At 50.6% G+C, this 12382-nt stretch overlaps 6 protein-coding genes across 6 annotated transcripts; 4 read left to right on the top strand and 2 right to left on the bottom strand.

Annotated features, from left to right (window-relative positions):
* Positions 1–31: 31 nt before the first annotated feature.
* Positions 32–1008, top strand: NCS57_01308800 (N-acetyltransferase domain-containing protein; the record flags this gene model as incomplete). Its single annotated transcript, XM_053062737.1, has 4 exons — positions 32–93; positions 211–262; positions 384–623; positions 676–1008. 4 exons carry the CDS (start codon positions 32–34, stop codon positions 1006–1008), a joined length of 687 nt encoding a protein of 228 aa, XP_052907632.1.
* Positions 1009–1453: 445 nt separating this feature from the next.
* On the top strand, positions 1454–3269 carry NCS57_01308700 (Amidase; the record flags this gene model as incomplete). Its single annotated transcript, XM_053062736.1, has 5 exons — positions 1454–1720; positions 1774–2157; positions 2203–2270; positions 2323–2824; positions 2874–3269. 5 exons carry the CDS (start codon positions 1454–1456, stop codon positions 3267–3269), a joined length of 1617 nt encoding a protein of 538 aa, XP_052907631.1.
* A 1162-nt stretch (positions 3270–4431) lies between these two features.
* Positions 4432–5439, bottom strand: NCS57_01308600 (uncharacterized protein; the record flags this gene model as incomplete). The annotated part of the gene is made up of 1 exon (XM_053062735.1): positions 4432–5439. The coding sequence occupies one exon, from the start codon at positions 5437–5439 to the stop codon at positions 4432–4434; it is 1008 nt and encodes a 335-aa protein (XP_052907630.1).
* Positions 5440–6624: 1185 nt separating this feature from the next.
* NCS57_01308500 (Amidase) lies at positions 6625–7515 on the top strand (the record flags this gene model as incomplete). Its single annotated transcript, XM_053062734.1, has 1 exon — positions 6625–7515. One exon carries the CDS (start codon positions 6625–6627, stop codon positions 7513–7515), a length of 891 nt encoding a protein of 296 aa, XP_052907629.1.
* A 518-nt stretch (positions 7516–8033) lies between these two features.
* Positions 8034–9987, top strand: NCS57_01308400 (uncharacterized protein; the record flags this gene model as incomplete). The annotated part of the gene is made up of 5 exons (XM_053062733.1): positions 8034–8497; positions 8552–9244; positions 9293–9418; positions 9476–9827; positions 9877–9987. The coding sequence occupies exons 1-5, from the start codon at positions 8082–8084 to the stop codon at positions 9985–9987; spliced, it is 1698 nt and encodes a 565-aa protein (XP_052907628.1). The 5' UTR covers positions 8034–8081.
* Positions 9988–10254: 267 nt separating this feature from the next.
* NCS57_01308300 (uncharacterized protein) lies at positions 10255–10689 on the bottom strand (the record flags this gene model as incomplete). Its single annotated transcript, XM_053062732.1, has 1 exon — positions 10255–10689. The coding sequence occupies one exon, from the start codon at positions 10687–10689 to the stop codon at positions 10255–10257; it is 435 nt and encodes a 144-aa protein (XP_052907627.1).
* Between the last annotated feature and the right edge of the window lie 1693 nt (positions 10690–12382).

Raw genomic sequence — 12382 nt, 5'->3', positions numbered from 1 at the left:
TAAGTTATTATCTGAGCCAAATTAGTTGAAAATGACAATATACGTCACCGATCTTACCGAAGCGGATATTCCTGGCGCAGTTAAAGCCGTGCAGTAAGTATTTAGCCCAGGCTGTCTCTCAACCCGCCTGAACGACGTCGCAATTTGGTATTTGGAACAATTCAAGCCGAGCATAGCACCTCGACATAGTGCAAGCTGACGTACTAATAGACAGGCTTTTGCGGGAGATCCATACAATGTATGGGTATATGACCACACCAAGGTAGGCGGACGTTACTCTTTTCATTTCAACGACCCCTACAACTTGCGCTTGCTACTCAGCCCGCTCTGGACCCAACATGCCTCTTCAGGTTAAGCCGTTGACTGATTACTTGTCTCTCCAGTTTAACCCCGAGCGGAATTCTGTGTCTCTAGGGATCAGGATGCGGTGGGGCATGCGAAATGGAATATTCCATGTTGCAAAGGAAGAGGGTAGTGAAAAAGTACTTGGTGTAGCCATGTGGCTACGTCCCCAACCGGCAGACCAACCTCCCACGTGGAATGACTGGCTGGAGAGCTGGCGACTCTACTTTGGTCAAATTTGGATGAATCTTTACTATGGCAGGGGAGGTCTCAATGTCAAAGTAACATGATAAACCCCCGCTTGTCATACCAACATGCTAACCCGCGATGTAGCGATATTACATCTGGAAAGATGCCCAAGCCAAGGCTCAATCAGAGCTCTGGGCAGACCCCCGAGGATACTACTTCCTCAACATTATGGTAGTGCTTCCAGAGGCACAAGGGAAGGGTGTTGGCGCTCAGATGATGAAGGCTGTTACGGATCAAGCCGATGCTGAGAATATGAAGTGTTATCTAGAGTCGAGCCGTGATGTCCCTAACGTGGCTATCTACGGACGATGGGGATTCAAGTTTCAGAAGGATATGATTTGTGATGATGATGGAGATGCGATTAAGCTGTTTACAATGATTAGGGAGCCAAATGCAGAGCCTGGGAATGGGAGGTAGTCTTTGACAGCACTGGGTACAATGATATTTCTAGTTTAGGATATGGGAGCAGTAGAGGTCTCTTATTAGCGGTGGCTTTGCAAGCAACACTCACAGATCCCCAATATGGGTACACGAGATCCCATGATGCTTATCTACACTAACAGATACCGGTCTCGGAACCGACGCTTGCCGCTCATATTGTCATTGAACCCCCGAAGTGCGGGGTCCCGGCTTACCTCTATCAGTTAGCCGTTCGGACCCGAGGCCGGCCTTATAAACCCGCCTGTTTCTTGCACCAAGACTCGATATCTGTTTCTTCCTCCTTCATAAGCATATCAAGTTGTGGGAGAAGTTGTTATAACCCCTGCACGGACCAGCATCTACCAGCATCCTGGCTTTTCTTTCCAGTATGGATCACCGTTTCTCAACCTTGAATATAAGCAGCTGACAATCAGAATAAACAATGGCAGCCTACGAAGCGACAGTTGCGTCGGCGAGGGCCAAGCGTGATGAGTCCCTCGCCAAGGTTGACCCCAAATTGGAGGGGATCCCAGACGAGCTGCCCCTCAACTCCCAGGGTCTACCCAAGGCCGTCTTGACCGAACGTGAGATTGAGATCACGGAAAACTACTCCGTCACAGAGTTGCTCTCTCTTTTGCGAGAGCGAAAGATCAAGGTGGAAGAAGTCACGAGGGCCTTTTTGCGAAGGGCCGCGTTGGCCCAGGCTGCTGTACGTACGCCCTATGTCATGTCAAAGTGGATACTATCGGCTAACGGTGTTAGACTAACTGTCTTGTGGAACTCATGTGGGACGAGGCAATTGCCCGTGCTCAGCACCTCGATTCTCTACCCGAGCCGAGAGGAATGCTCTTTGGCCTCCCAATCTCTACCAAGGAACACCACGGCATGGTGGGCGAGAATGTCACCACCAATGCATCATTTGTAGCCTGGATTGGCAAGCCCCATGGGTCTAACCTGCTCTATGACACTCTTTACGATGAAGGCTGTGTCTTTTATGCGCGAACCACTCAACCGCAGACGATTATGCACCTTGAGACCATCAGTGTTATCTATGGGCGAACCGTCAACCCCTATAACCGCGACCTGACTTCTGGAGGAAGCAGTGGTGGTGAATCCGCTCTTTTGGGTATCCGTGGAAGTATCTTGGTAAGACGAGTTTTACTCTGCTAAGAAATTCTCTAACAATGCTAGGGTGTTGGTGGTGATATTGGCGGTAGCATCCGCTGTCCTGCAGCCCATGTTGGTGTTTACGGTTTCAAGTATGGCATCCTAAAATGAAAAATAGCCACCTTAGCTAACTTGCCTTTCAAGGCCGACTCTCAAGCGCATCTCAGTCATGGGTGGACGAGCACCCATGGCTGGCAAGGAGACCATCGCCTCAACCCCAGGCCCCATGACAGTCGACCGTGAAGCTCTTGAGCTGTTCATGAAGGCTTCCCTGGCATCCAAGCCTTGGAAGATTGACCCTTCTCTGACGGTCAAGGAATGGACCCCATACACCTTTACGAGGCCTCTCAAGGTCGCCGTTATGTGGTGGGATGGTGTTGTGCAGCCTCATCCCCCCATGACCCGGGCATTGACCGAGGTCGCAGAGGCATGTCGAAAGGCGGGCATGGAAGTTGTGGATTGGGATGCCGTGCCTCTTTTCCATGACAAGGCCTGGGATATCATCTCTGAGTTGTACTGGCCTGACGGTGGTGAGGAGGCTCTCAAGACTATGGAGGCTAGTGGAGAGCCTGTTCTGCCTTTGACAAAGTTCATCATCCAAGAGCAGCCCAAGGTTAAGAACCATACTCAACATGAGCTTTGGAAGGTAGGTGCCTAGTTTTGACTGTCCAAGTTTCGGCGCTAACATGTCTCAGCTTTGCACTGAGCGAGAGGACTACCGCGCTGCATACGCCCGCGCCTGGACAAACACAGGCAAAGACGGACAAGAAGTCGATGTTATCCTCTGCCCTCCCTCATTCGGAGCCGCTACACCCCACGACCAGTCACGCTACTGGGGATACACGGCTCAATGGAACCTCCTCGATTACCCAGCAGCAGTCTTCCCAGTTACGACTGTCGATCCTACCAAGGATATCAAGAACACCAGCTACGTGCCCAAGAACGACCAAGACAAGTTTGTGTACGACATGTATAGCCCGGAGAAGTACAAGGATGCTCCTGTCAGTTTGCAAATTGTCGGCCGACGACAGTATGACGAGAAGGTTCTTGCTGCGCTGAAGGAGATTGAACACGCTATGGGTAGAAACTAGAGTATATTAGACAAGACTAAACTGTCGAGTTGTTTTTAATACACGGCATCGTTTGCATGTAGCTCATTATCCCCTCTTTGCTCGCTTACATGATGGTCCTGAGGAATAAAGTGCAAGCGAGTCCAAGATCAGGCTCGGCATGACGCGTTTGAGGCCAGATAAGTGAATGCAGGTGAGAAAATAGAGTAAAAGGATGGGTGCAATGTTGCCTTATGACACATAACGAGGCTTCACATGTAATTCCCTCAAATCACCAGACTAAAATACATGGCCACCCCACGAATGGGTTGTGGTAATTGGGGGGGCTTGCATCGGGCAGAGGCAGGCTGCGCAGGATGGCATCTAGAGTTGCATACGTGAAACTCGGCAGCGAATAACAGGTCAGATTCAGAAAAAGTGAGGCTCTGCGATTCTAATCCGCGTCCAACTAATTGCCTCAAGCTGATAATGTGAAACCAGGCTCGGGAGTTGCAATCCGCTTCAAGTAAGAAATAACTATAAAGAGAGTCGTTTGACGCCCTTTAGTACAGACACCCCAAGACCATCACCACACACGCACTTCTCCAAGGCTCACACTCTCATTCACGGTACAAGATGAGCCTCTGCGAAGATTGCTGCAATGCCCTATTCGACGACCCCCGGAATGCCCAGACCTGCACCACCTGCTGCAACTTTCTAAGGGACACGGGCAACTACGCGGGCGAACGGGAGCTGGTCGACCAGATCCGAGAAAGGATGAGGATCGTTCTTGGTGCTGCCCAGACTGTTCAAGAGCTGTTGCTTTTTGTTCGAAGGGTTCGCAGGAACCGTCGCTGTGAGTTCAAACAAGCTGTCCTTGGTGGGAGACACCCCGGCTACGACCTGTTCTAATTTTCATCCAGAATTCACTCGCCTTCTCGCGCCTTCTGAAACCGCATATGCCATGCTTGGCAGTGTTGATTCTTTGAAATTCGGGCACAGAGAAATGCCCAATTGGCGCTTGGTGGATTGGTCCTAGGTTGCACTGGAATAGACCAGTTCTTCTGTCTTCTCTGCAGAGATGTTGGGACTCTTTGTTTATATGACTCTACCGTTCTCGGCTATATTTGAGAATGATGTAAATTCAACAAGCGTGATATCGAGGACTGAATAATTCTACTCTGGCCTAAGTATGTACATTTGTTCAAGGAAGTCTTCGAGGTCCAACACTCTCCAAGGTCGGCTTCACCGGCAAAAATAGCCCAGTATCCTCATCGATGTACAGCTTGTCGATAGTAGTCTCCCGCTTGAAACCACCACCACCGGGAATCTGGAAGCGGTGATAGACAATGTACCACTCGTCAGTTCCAGGGATGTTGAGCACTGAGTTATGTCCCGTGCCGAGAATGCCAAGAGAGGTATCCTTCTGCAGGATCACCCCTTGATAAGTCCAGGGACCGATGGGGTTGGATGCCGTCGCGTAGCCGACACGGTAGTTCTCAGACCCCGTATCATCAATAGAATATGTCAGGTGATAAGTCCCGTCGCGGTAGTTGACAAATAGGCCCTCGCGGAAGTTGACGAGACCTTCCAGTCTGTGCCAGCCGGGCTTGAGCGAAACCATGTCGTCGTCCAGCTCGGCGACAATGGGTACGCCGTTACCCCAGTAGATGTAGTACTTTCCAGTCTCTGGGTCTTGGAAAGCAGCGGGGTCGATGGCTTGGTTGCTGACAATCTCCTCATCCTTGGTGCCCTGGATCATGGCCTTTGACTGGGCCTTGAAGGGTCCTTCGGGATGGTCGGCGACAGCCACTCCAATGCTCTTGTGGCCTTCTGAAACAGAAGGGTTGTTGCCGCTATGATAGAAGTAGTACTTCCCATCTTTGGCTGCAAAGCCAGGTGCCCAGGCATTGCCGGTGGCCCAAGGGACGTTGCCATTCTCGCCGTCGAGGACCAAGAAGGGCTCCTCGCTTCTGGTCCAAGAGACGAGATCTTCAGACTTCCACCAGAAGAATTCATTTCCGCCCCATCCTGGAAAGCCATCAGTCGTGACGTAGAGGTAGTAGGTGTTGTTCACGACGGCAATGTTGGGGTCGGCCCAGAGGCCTGGTAGGACAGGGCTATCTCTTTTAACAAGAGCTCGTGAGAATGCCCCCTTGGCTGCAAGAAGAGCCAAGAGAGCACTCAGGTTGGATCGAGACCAGAGATGCATAGCAAAAACAGTAAGAGAGGAGGCTTGAGGGCATGAGCAGGACGGTGACCTGAACATTTGCATTATTTCTCCCCGTCATTTATAGTAGTGGCATCGTGAACCCTGGCCTCCGCGGATCACTCCAGACTTGGAAAGTGACAGCCGATCAAAGAAGTTTCCCCGAAGTTTAGAGTTGGCGATAGAATACGATTCGTGCGCAAAACAAATAAACACGCTACCCCGCGAGTAGACGTTGCATTGCGGGGATGGTCCGGGACTCCATGTTAAGCGCTCAAGTCGTGATGTAGGATATTCTCAATAAATCCGTATTTAAGAGCGCAAGGGGATCGATGGCCGGATTCTAGCCCTCTTCGGGTGGTTTGGGCATATTGGAGGTGTAATATCAGACGTCAGTCAGGCCAGTTGGGGTTTGGCTGGTTGTAGGACACCTCGGAGGTTTTGAGGGAGGTCAGGATTCGTCATTGGTGCCCAGAATGTTGTCGTCTTGGCATGGTCCCATTGATAAACGGCCACAGGAGCTGATTCCGTGGCCACTTTGCTGTGAACCTAGTAGCATAATAACTTTGACTGATCTTGCGCGTTTTAGGAGAAAAGTCTCGGTTCGAAGGAGGTTAATTAGCAAGAGAAGTTCATTTCTAAACGTGTCCAGCGGTATGTCTTCTCGATCCGCGACGGACGTCATGGAAGAAAATCACAAAATATCGATCCATACTATGATCCGATAAGAAATAGTTATTGTGTTTCTTTAGAATATTCCTAGTAACAGCATTTATCATCCTCCGGAGCGGGTTTTGATCCACGAAGCGGAGTCTCGGAATAACCTTGCAAGTGATTGATCTGATGGACTTGCCCGAAAATCGGGCCAACGCCACCAGCCCCAAATCAATGTCTCAGCTCTCATCAACAGCGGGCTTTTGCGGACTTGGCCCCCAGTTAGCGGTCTAACCGTGCCCCGACGGACCCAGGCCAAGCGAGTTTGCATTCCAGAGCCCCGTGTTTTCGCTGAGTAATGGGGGCAACCGGTTAAAAATCCTCCCGATTGTTTGGAACTTTTTGGAGCGTCGTGAGGCTTCAACTTGGATTGAGGCTCGGCGACTTTTTGATGGCGATGAGAATAAAAATGCCAGTCAGCGGCTGTTTTGTGGTAGAAGTAGATAACTCAATAAGGTCATCAAAAACATCGAAATGACGACAAAACGAACAATTCTCTTGACGGGCTGCTCTGATGGCAGTCTCGGTTCTGCCCTCGCCATCGCCCTTCATAAACGCGACTGGCGCGTCTTTGCCTCTGCGCGCAACCTTTCAAAATTGACGGCCGTGAAGAATGCAGGAATTGAATGCATTCAACTCGACGTTGGTTCCGAAGAGTCAATTGCTGCTGCCGTCGAACACGTCAAGCAATTGACTGGCGGCTCTCTGGATGGACTCGTCAACAACGCCGGCACTGGCTACAGCATGCCCATTATTCACATCGATATCGACAAGGCTCACGACTTGTTCGAGCTCAACGTCTTTTCCATCATTCGTGTCACTCGGGCGTTTCTACCCCTGCTGCTCAAGTCGGACCGGAATCCCATCATCGCCAACAACACCTCAGGATCAAGTCTTCTCGGCTGTGCGTTGCCTTTCCAGGGAGCCTACGGTGCTTCCAAAGCTGCAGCAACCAGCATAACTGAGAGTCTGCGCATTGAACTCGACCCTTTTGGCATTCGTGTCATCAATCTCTTGACTGGTGGCGTCAAGTCAACCTTTCACGATAATTCGCCCCATCCTGTGCTTCCCGCAGACTCGATCTATAACCTTGCCAAGGAAGATATCGAGGCCACAATGTCCGGAAAGGAGAAAGGCATCGTCAAACCTGATGCGACGGCGTGGGCGAATCAGGTTGCTGGAGACCTTAGCCAGCGCAAACCACCGTACCTGGTGTCGAGGGGAGGAAAAGCCGGCACAGCTCGACTCGCCACTTTGCTTCCTATTGGCTTGACTGATAGTACCATGAAGAAGATGGCGGGTATAGACGTGCTTGAAAAGAAGATTCAAGAGAAGGGTGGGTTGGAAAAGATTAAGCAGTCTTGAGCCAACTACTTGGCACTGTCCCGGGGAATAGCCTCAACTTCTGTTCCCGATGCATACTCGCTTACATGGTTGGAGGAGATCCATTTCGTTTTCATGGTGTTGTTTATATCCACAACCGCGTTACTCAGATTCTTTCTTAGTTAGCTCAACACGTGCGTTTCCTTGCCCTAGAGTATCTACTGCCGCATGTTTAATTTAGGATTGAAGGCACTTAGGCACTTGAGCCCTGGGTTTCTAGTCATTTCTGGGCATATGTCTCAAGCTAGAAATGATACGAACATATCGTAGGATGAATTCAAAACTTCCATATATCCTATAGGGTATCTCACTTATTGCCAATGTGCTCTAAGGTGGCGCCGTACTGCCACTCTGTGCAACCTGCGAACCATCCCCTGATTGGCGGCCCTCGCTTTTTCAAGGCGACTAGACGCCTCAATAGTCCAAGCCACCAGGCTGATAACTGGCCAGAATCGCGATAAAATGGACTCAGCCCCTCGTGGCATTTCGCGCTGCGATTGTTGGCCTCGCACTTTGTCTGGCGGCCTCTGTCGCTTTTCAAAGACCTCATGGCTGATCCTTTGAGTATCGCCGCGTCTGTTGTTGGCCTGGTGGCCGCTGCGGGCAAGGTCTATGGCGTCCTGTCCAATTTCGTTTCAACCGCTGCGGATGCGCCCAGCTCCGCAGCCTCGGTACTTGAGACGGTGGAACAGATGAAGCTGACGCTGTCGTCGGTGCAGTCCCTCATCGACTCAATCGAGAGCCTCGACCCCTCTCGGAAAGCTTTGATTCAGTTGGACCATCTTTCGATCGTCATAACTCATTCAGTCTTGACAATTTCGGAGCTTGAATCGATTGTCTGTCCCAAAGATGGGCTAATGCACCGCCTGCGATGGGCATGGAGTGAGAAGAGAGTCATGGGTCTCTTGCCGAGACTCGAATCTCAAAAGAGCTCGCTATCATTGATGGTGGCAGTTTTGCAGAGGTTCGGCATGCTTATGGAATATACTGGATGTTACTGACATGAAATACCGTACAGCAAATCCGAGTTGGAGGCTCGCACCAGCCATACCACGCTCCTTTCCAAAGTGGACGAAGTCCTGCAGCAGAATGAAGCACTCGCACATCGGTTACAGCGTCTCGAAGGCAACCTCATGTCTGATAGTCGATCAGTCAAATTCTTTGATGATGCATCATCCATAATCTCCAGGCGACTGTCGTTTCTGAGCGTGAGGAGTGTTGACTCCTCCTCCTCCTCTATCTCATCGGCATCACAGAAGAGACAGTCCATCACCATCACGAGTCCCTCTATCGTCGCGAGGAATGACTTTGAGCTAGCGCTTGAAAGGTCTAGAGTGTATAATCGTACCCAGTTGAACGAATCCGATGTTTCGTTCACATCATCCACAGCGCCGAGTGCTGCTTGGAGTATGCTTTCGGGCTTGAGTTTGAACGACATATCCATAATATCGGCTTTCCGGCTTCCGATCACTCTCGACGACATTGACCTCTTGGCGCCTGGGTCAACATTTTCCATATTGCTGACGGAGCAGCTAACTGCTACTATGACGACTTCTACCACTGTGGAGGCGGAGCCTAGAAGAGACGATGCCCAAACATCAACCCAAGCAAGGCCGAGGCCGACAAGGAGGCCGACTGGTGAGCGTAACAGAGGCTCAACACGACTAGTCGCCTCCGCCTTGAGGGGGTACCATGCCAAAAGAGCTATTAAGTGAGCCTCCAAATGGAACTTGTCGCCGTTGCTAACATACAATCTTAGAATCGTGGTCATCGGTGATGATAATTCTATGAAGAATACAATACTTCAGACCTACGCGTATCCTAGAGGTGCCACCTCGCGCGAGTATACGCCAAAGACGTTTGAGAATTTTGTTGTAGAAGTCAAGTAAGTGCTCATAGTCTACTCAAACTCACCTCCTATCGAGCCATTAACCCAAAGCAGAGTTAATAGCCATTTGACACGTCTGGCACTCTACGATACGACCGGCCAAGAGAAGTACACGCGGCTTCGAGTTTTAAGCTACCAATCAACTAGCATATTTCTTGTCCTTTCACGGAAGACGACGTCGAGCGCTGAACTGGAAGAGGTCGAGTACAAATGGATCCCCGAGATTATTCAGCACTGTCCTGGAACCCCTTACCTCATCGTGGGGACATATAAGAACAAGCCTGGAGTGGAAGCTTTGCCCGACAACTCAATTGAAGGCGGTCGGGTTGCCGAAAGAGCTGGGGCTATCGGCTATACTGAATGTGATGTGGAAGATCCGACAAGTGTCAGTGCGACATTTGGCCAGGTGAGGACATGCTTCAGCCTTGGGAGTTTCTGACTAACATTGGAAATAGGCCATTGCAAAAGCACTAGGACTTGATAAACCCTCAGGCAGACTAAGGGACTCACTACGACGACGGTCCTTGAAGCCGTTGATTGAAACCGAACAGTTTGATGTGGAGTGACAAGACTGAGCACACGTGTATTTTCTACCTGATAGCTGAGCATTATTCAGGACTATGTTTTGCCGTTTCTGTGATATCCGTGGAGAAAGGACGAGTACACTTGGGGACTTTGGACACTGGAAGTACTTGATACGCACACTTCATCACTCACAAAACAAGATCATGGGGACATTCAAGTATAGCATCGAAATCGTTGGAAAATCTACAAGTCCTGATTCAAGCAAGTACCTAAATCGCAACAGATAGTCTTCCTTTCCCCGCCACCGCTTAGTTGATGATAATGTTGAGCTCAAGATCATTGCCCTGTGAAACCTTGTACTCAGTAGCAATGGTCCTGCGATCAATGTTGAGAATCGACTGCGAGGTACGCTGAGACTCCCGAGAGCGGGTCCTGTCGGAGGCGTTGCCGTAGTACTCGGGCAGGGCCTTGACGCAGGTGACGTCGTCGGCGAGGCCGGTGACGGTGTCGACCCAGGGCTTGTAGTTGTGAACGCCCATTGCGATGAAGAAGGCCTCCTTGCCCTGCTCCGTCTTGAAGCGGAGCATGCCCGAAGTGCCGCTGTCGCCCATAGTCAGGGTGAGAATGCCGTTGTGCTCGCTCCACTCGGCGCCCTTGGCGTAGTGCCAGCAGCCCTTCTCCACGATGTGGAAGTAGGCGTTGGTGTTGGTCTGGTAGACGCGGACCTTGATGGTGTAAGGCATTCTAGGCGGGTGTTAGTGAAGGGTCTTGGGCGTGATGTTGGAGGACAAACTTGAATGTGATGCTGTCGAGGAGAGGGGTCTTTTATAGTCGTAAAGAGTCAGCTTTCGGCAACATCAGGATGAGCCCGATGACCCGAGATGCGAATACGGAGACTCAAGACGCAGCAGCAGCAAGGAGAGGATCGAGGATGTCTCAACAATTGTCTCTACGATGTGTCAAGATCACCATCCCACTGATGACGATTCACATGCGTGGCCTGTATACTCTGCCTCATTGGCTTCGAGACCCTGCACCATAGGCCGCGGTCAATGTCTCGAAATGCAATGCAACATCGGGATCTTTTGTCTGAGTTGCCCTTGTCTGTGAAGCTAGGCTGTGAGGTCGCAAATGCGTTCACATGAGGGCTTGAGCTTCATGTCACTCATTTGTCTCGGCTAGCATATCCAGTCTTACCTATTTGAATACACCAATCCATCATGTCGAAACAACTGGAGTCGATGCCTCCCGTGGGTATCAAGAAAGGAGTCTGTGCCTAGTCTAGACTTGTAATGTTGATACCTCTCGCCCTACGAGTGAATCTTTACCGCTTCGAGTGTGCATGAAGAAGCTCGTCCGAGTTCTGCGGAACTCGGTACTATCGAACTGTGTTCCAGCTTAGAGTAGCTGCATAAAAGTATTCACTCAGAGTGAGACATATCAACACGGGCTGCGCCACCTTTGCAGCCCAACACATCAGGGTCGTGCGGGGTTGAGCTGCGAATAGTACAGTATCTGATGCTTGGAATGACCAAGGTCTTGGCCAAGCGTGAGGCTTGGATTACGCGGCGTTTCTTTGTGATCCACGCTTTATTAGGCCTTATCAAACATTTCTTAACTCTTCCACGCCAATTCTATGCTAAGCCGGCCGTATGCTATAAGAGAGTGTGTGAACTCATCTATGAAAGGGAATCCTTCTCCAAGCCATGTTTCTGTAACCGCTCAAGAGTCAACCTAGCGCAGGGACTCATTGGACGATCAATTGAGGGGTAACGCATGCAATCTCGCCAAAAAGCTGTTGTCTAGGCTCTTTGAACGCAGCGGGCGAGACATACATATTTCAGCTCGCCACAACTTCTCAACTCGGTCAGCCACATGAAACCGTGCCACCTCAGCCAATCGGTCCCGCACATTGAACTGCCAAGTTGTGTTCTTGACGAGACAAGTTGTCACGCCACGGCGTCAGTCCGGTCTGCAATCAACTGAGGGGTCGTGCCTTTCGAAGAAGACAACGGAAAATTTGCCTTTCAGTTGACCAACGAAAGCCCAGTTCCTCCATACCGGCACCGGCCGCCAAGTTCTGGCCCCTGCGTGTGTTGAAGACTCGAGATCTGATTCGATTTACTGAAACATGGCTGTGATTATGAGCGTTCTTTGGCGACTCGGATCCCCTGGGTCAAAGATCGACAAAGGAATAGTCATGAAATACTGAATAATGGGCTGAGATCTGTCTAGTGGGTGTCTGACTTCCCCGCAACTACCACCGACTACCGAAGCTACCGCCAGGGTCTGCATGCGATGGCGGGTCATAATGAGAACAAGCCGAAGACGAGTACCGTGGAGGGCGAAGATGAAAGTCTCGTAGGCAAACTGGGGCTGAGGTATAAGCACTATTTTTGTCTGGTCAATCTTTGAGCCAGTCAAACGGAGGGATTG

The sequence above is a fragment of the Fusarium keratoplasticum genome, chromosome 11, assembly GCF_025433545.1.
Source record: "Fusarium keratoplasticum isolate Fu6.1 chromosome 11, whole genome shotgun sequence".
Classification (NCBI taxonomy): domain Eukaryota; kingdom Fungi; phylum Ascomycota; class Sordariomycetes; order Hypocreales; family Nectriaceae; genus Fusarium; species Fusarium keratoplasticum.
Note: the sequence above shows the minus strand (reverse complement) of the source record. Positions and strands in the feature narration are given on the sequence as shown.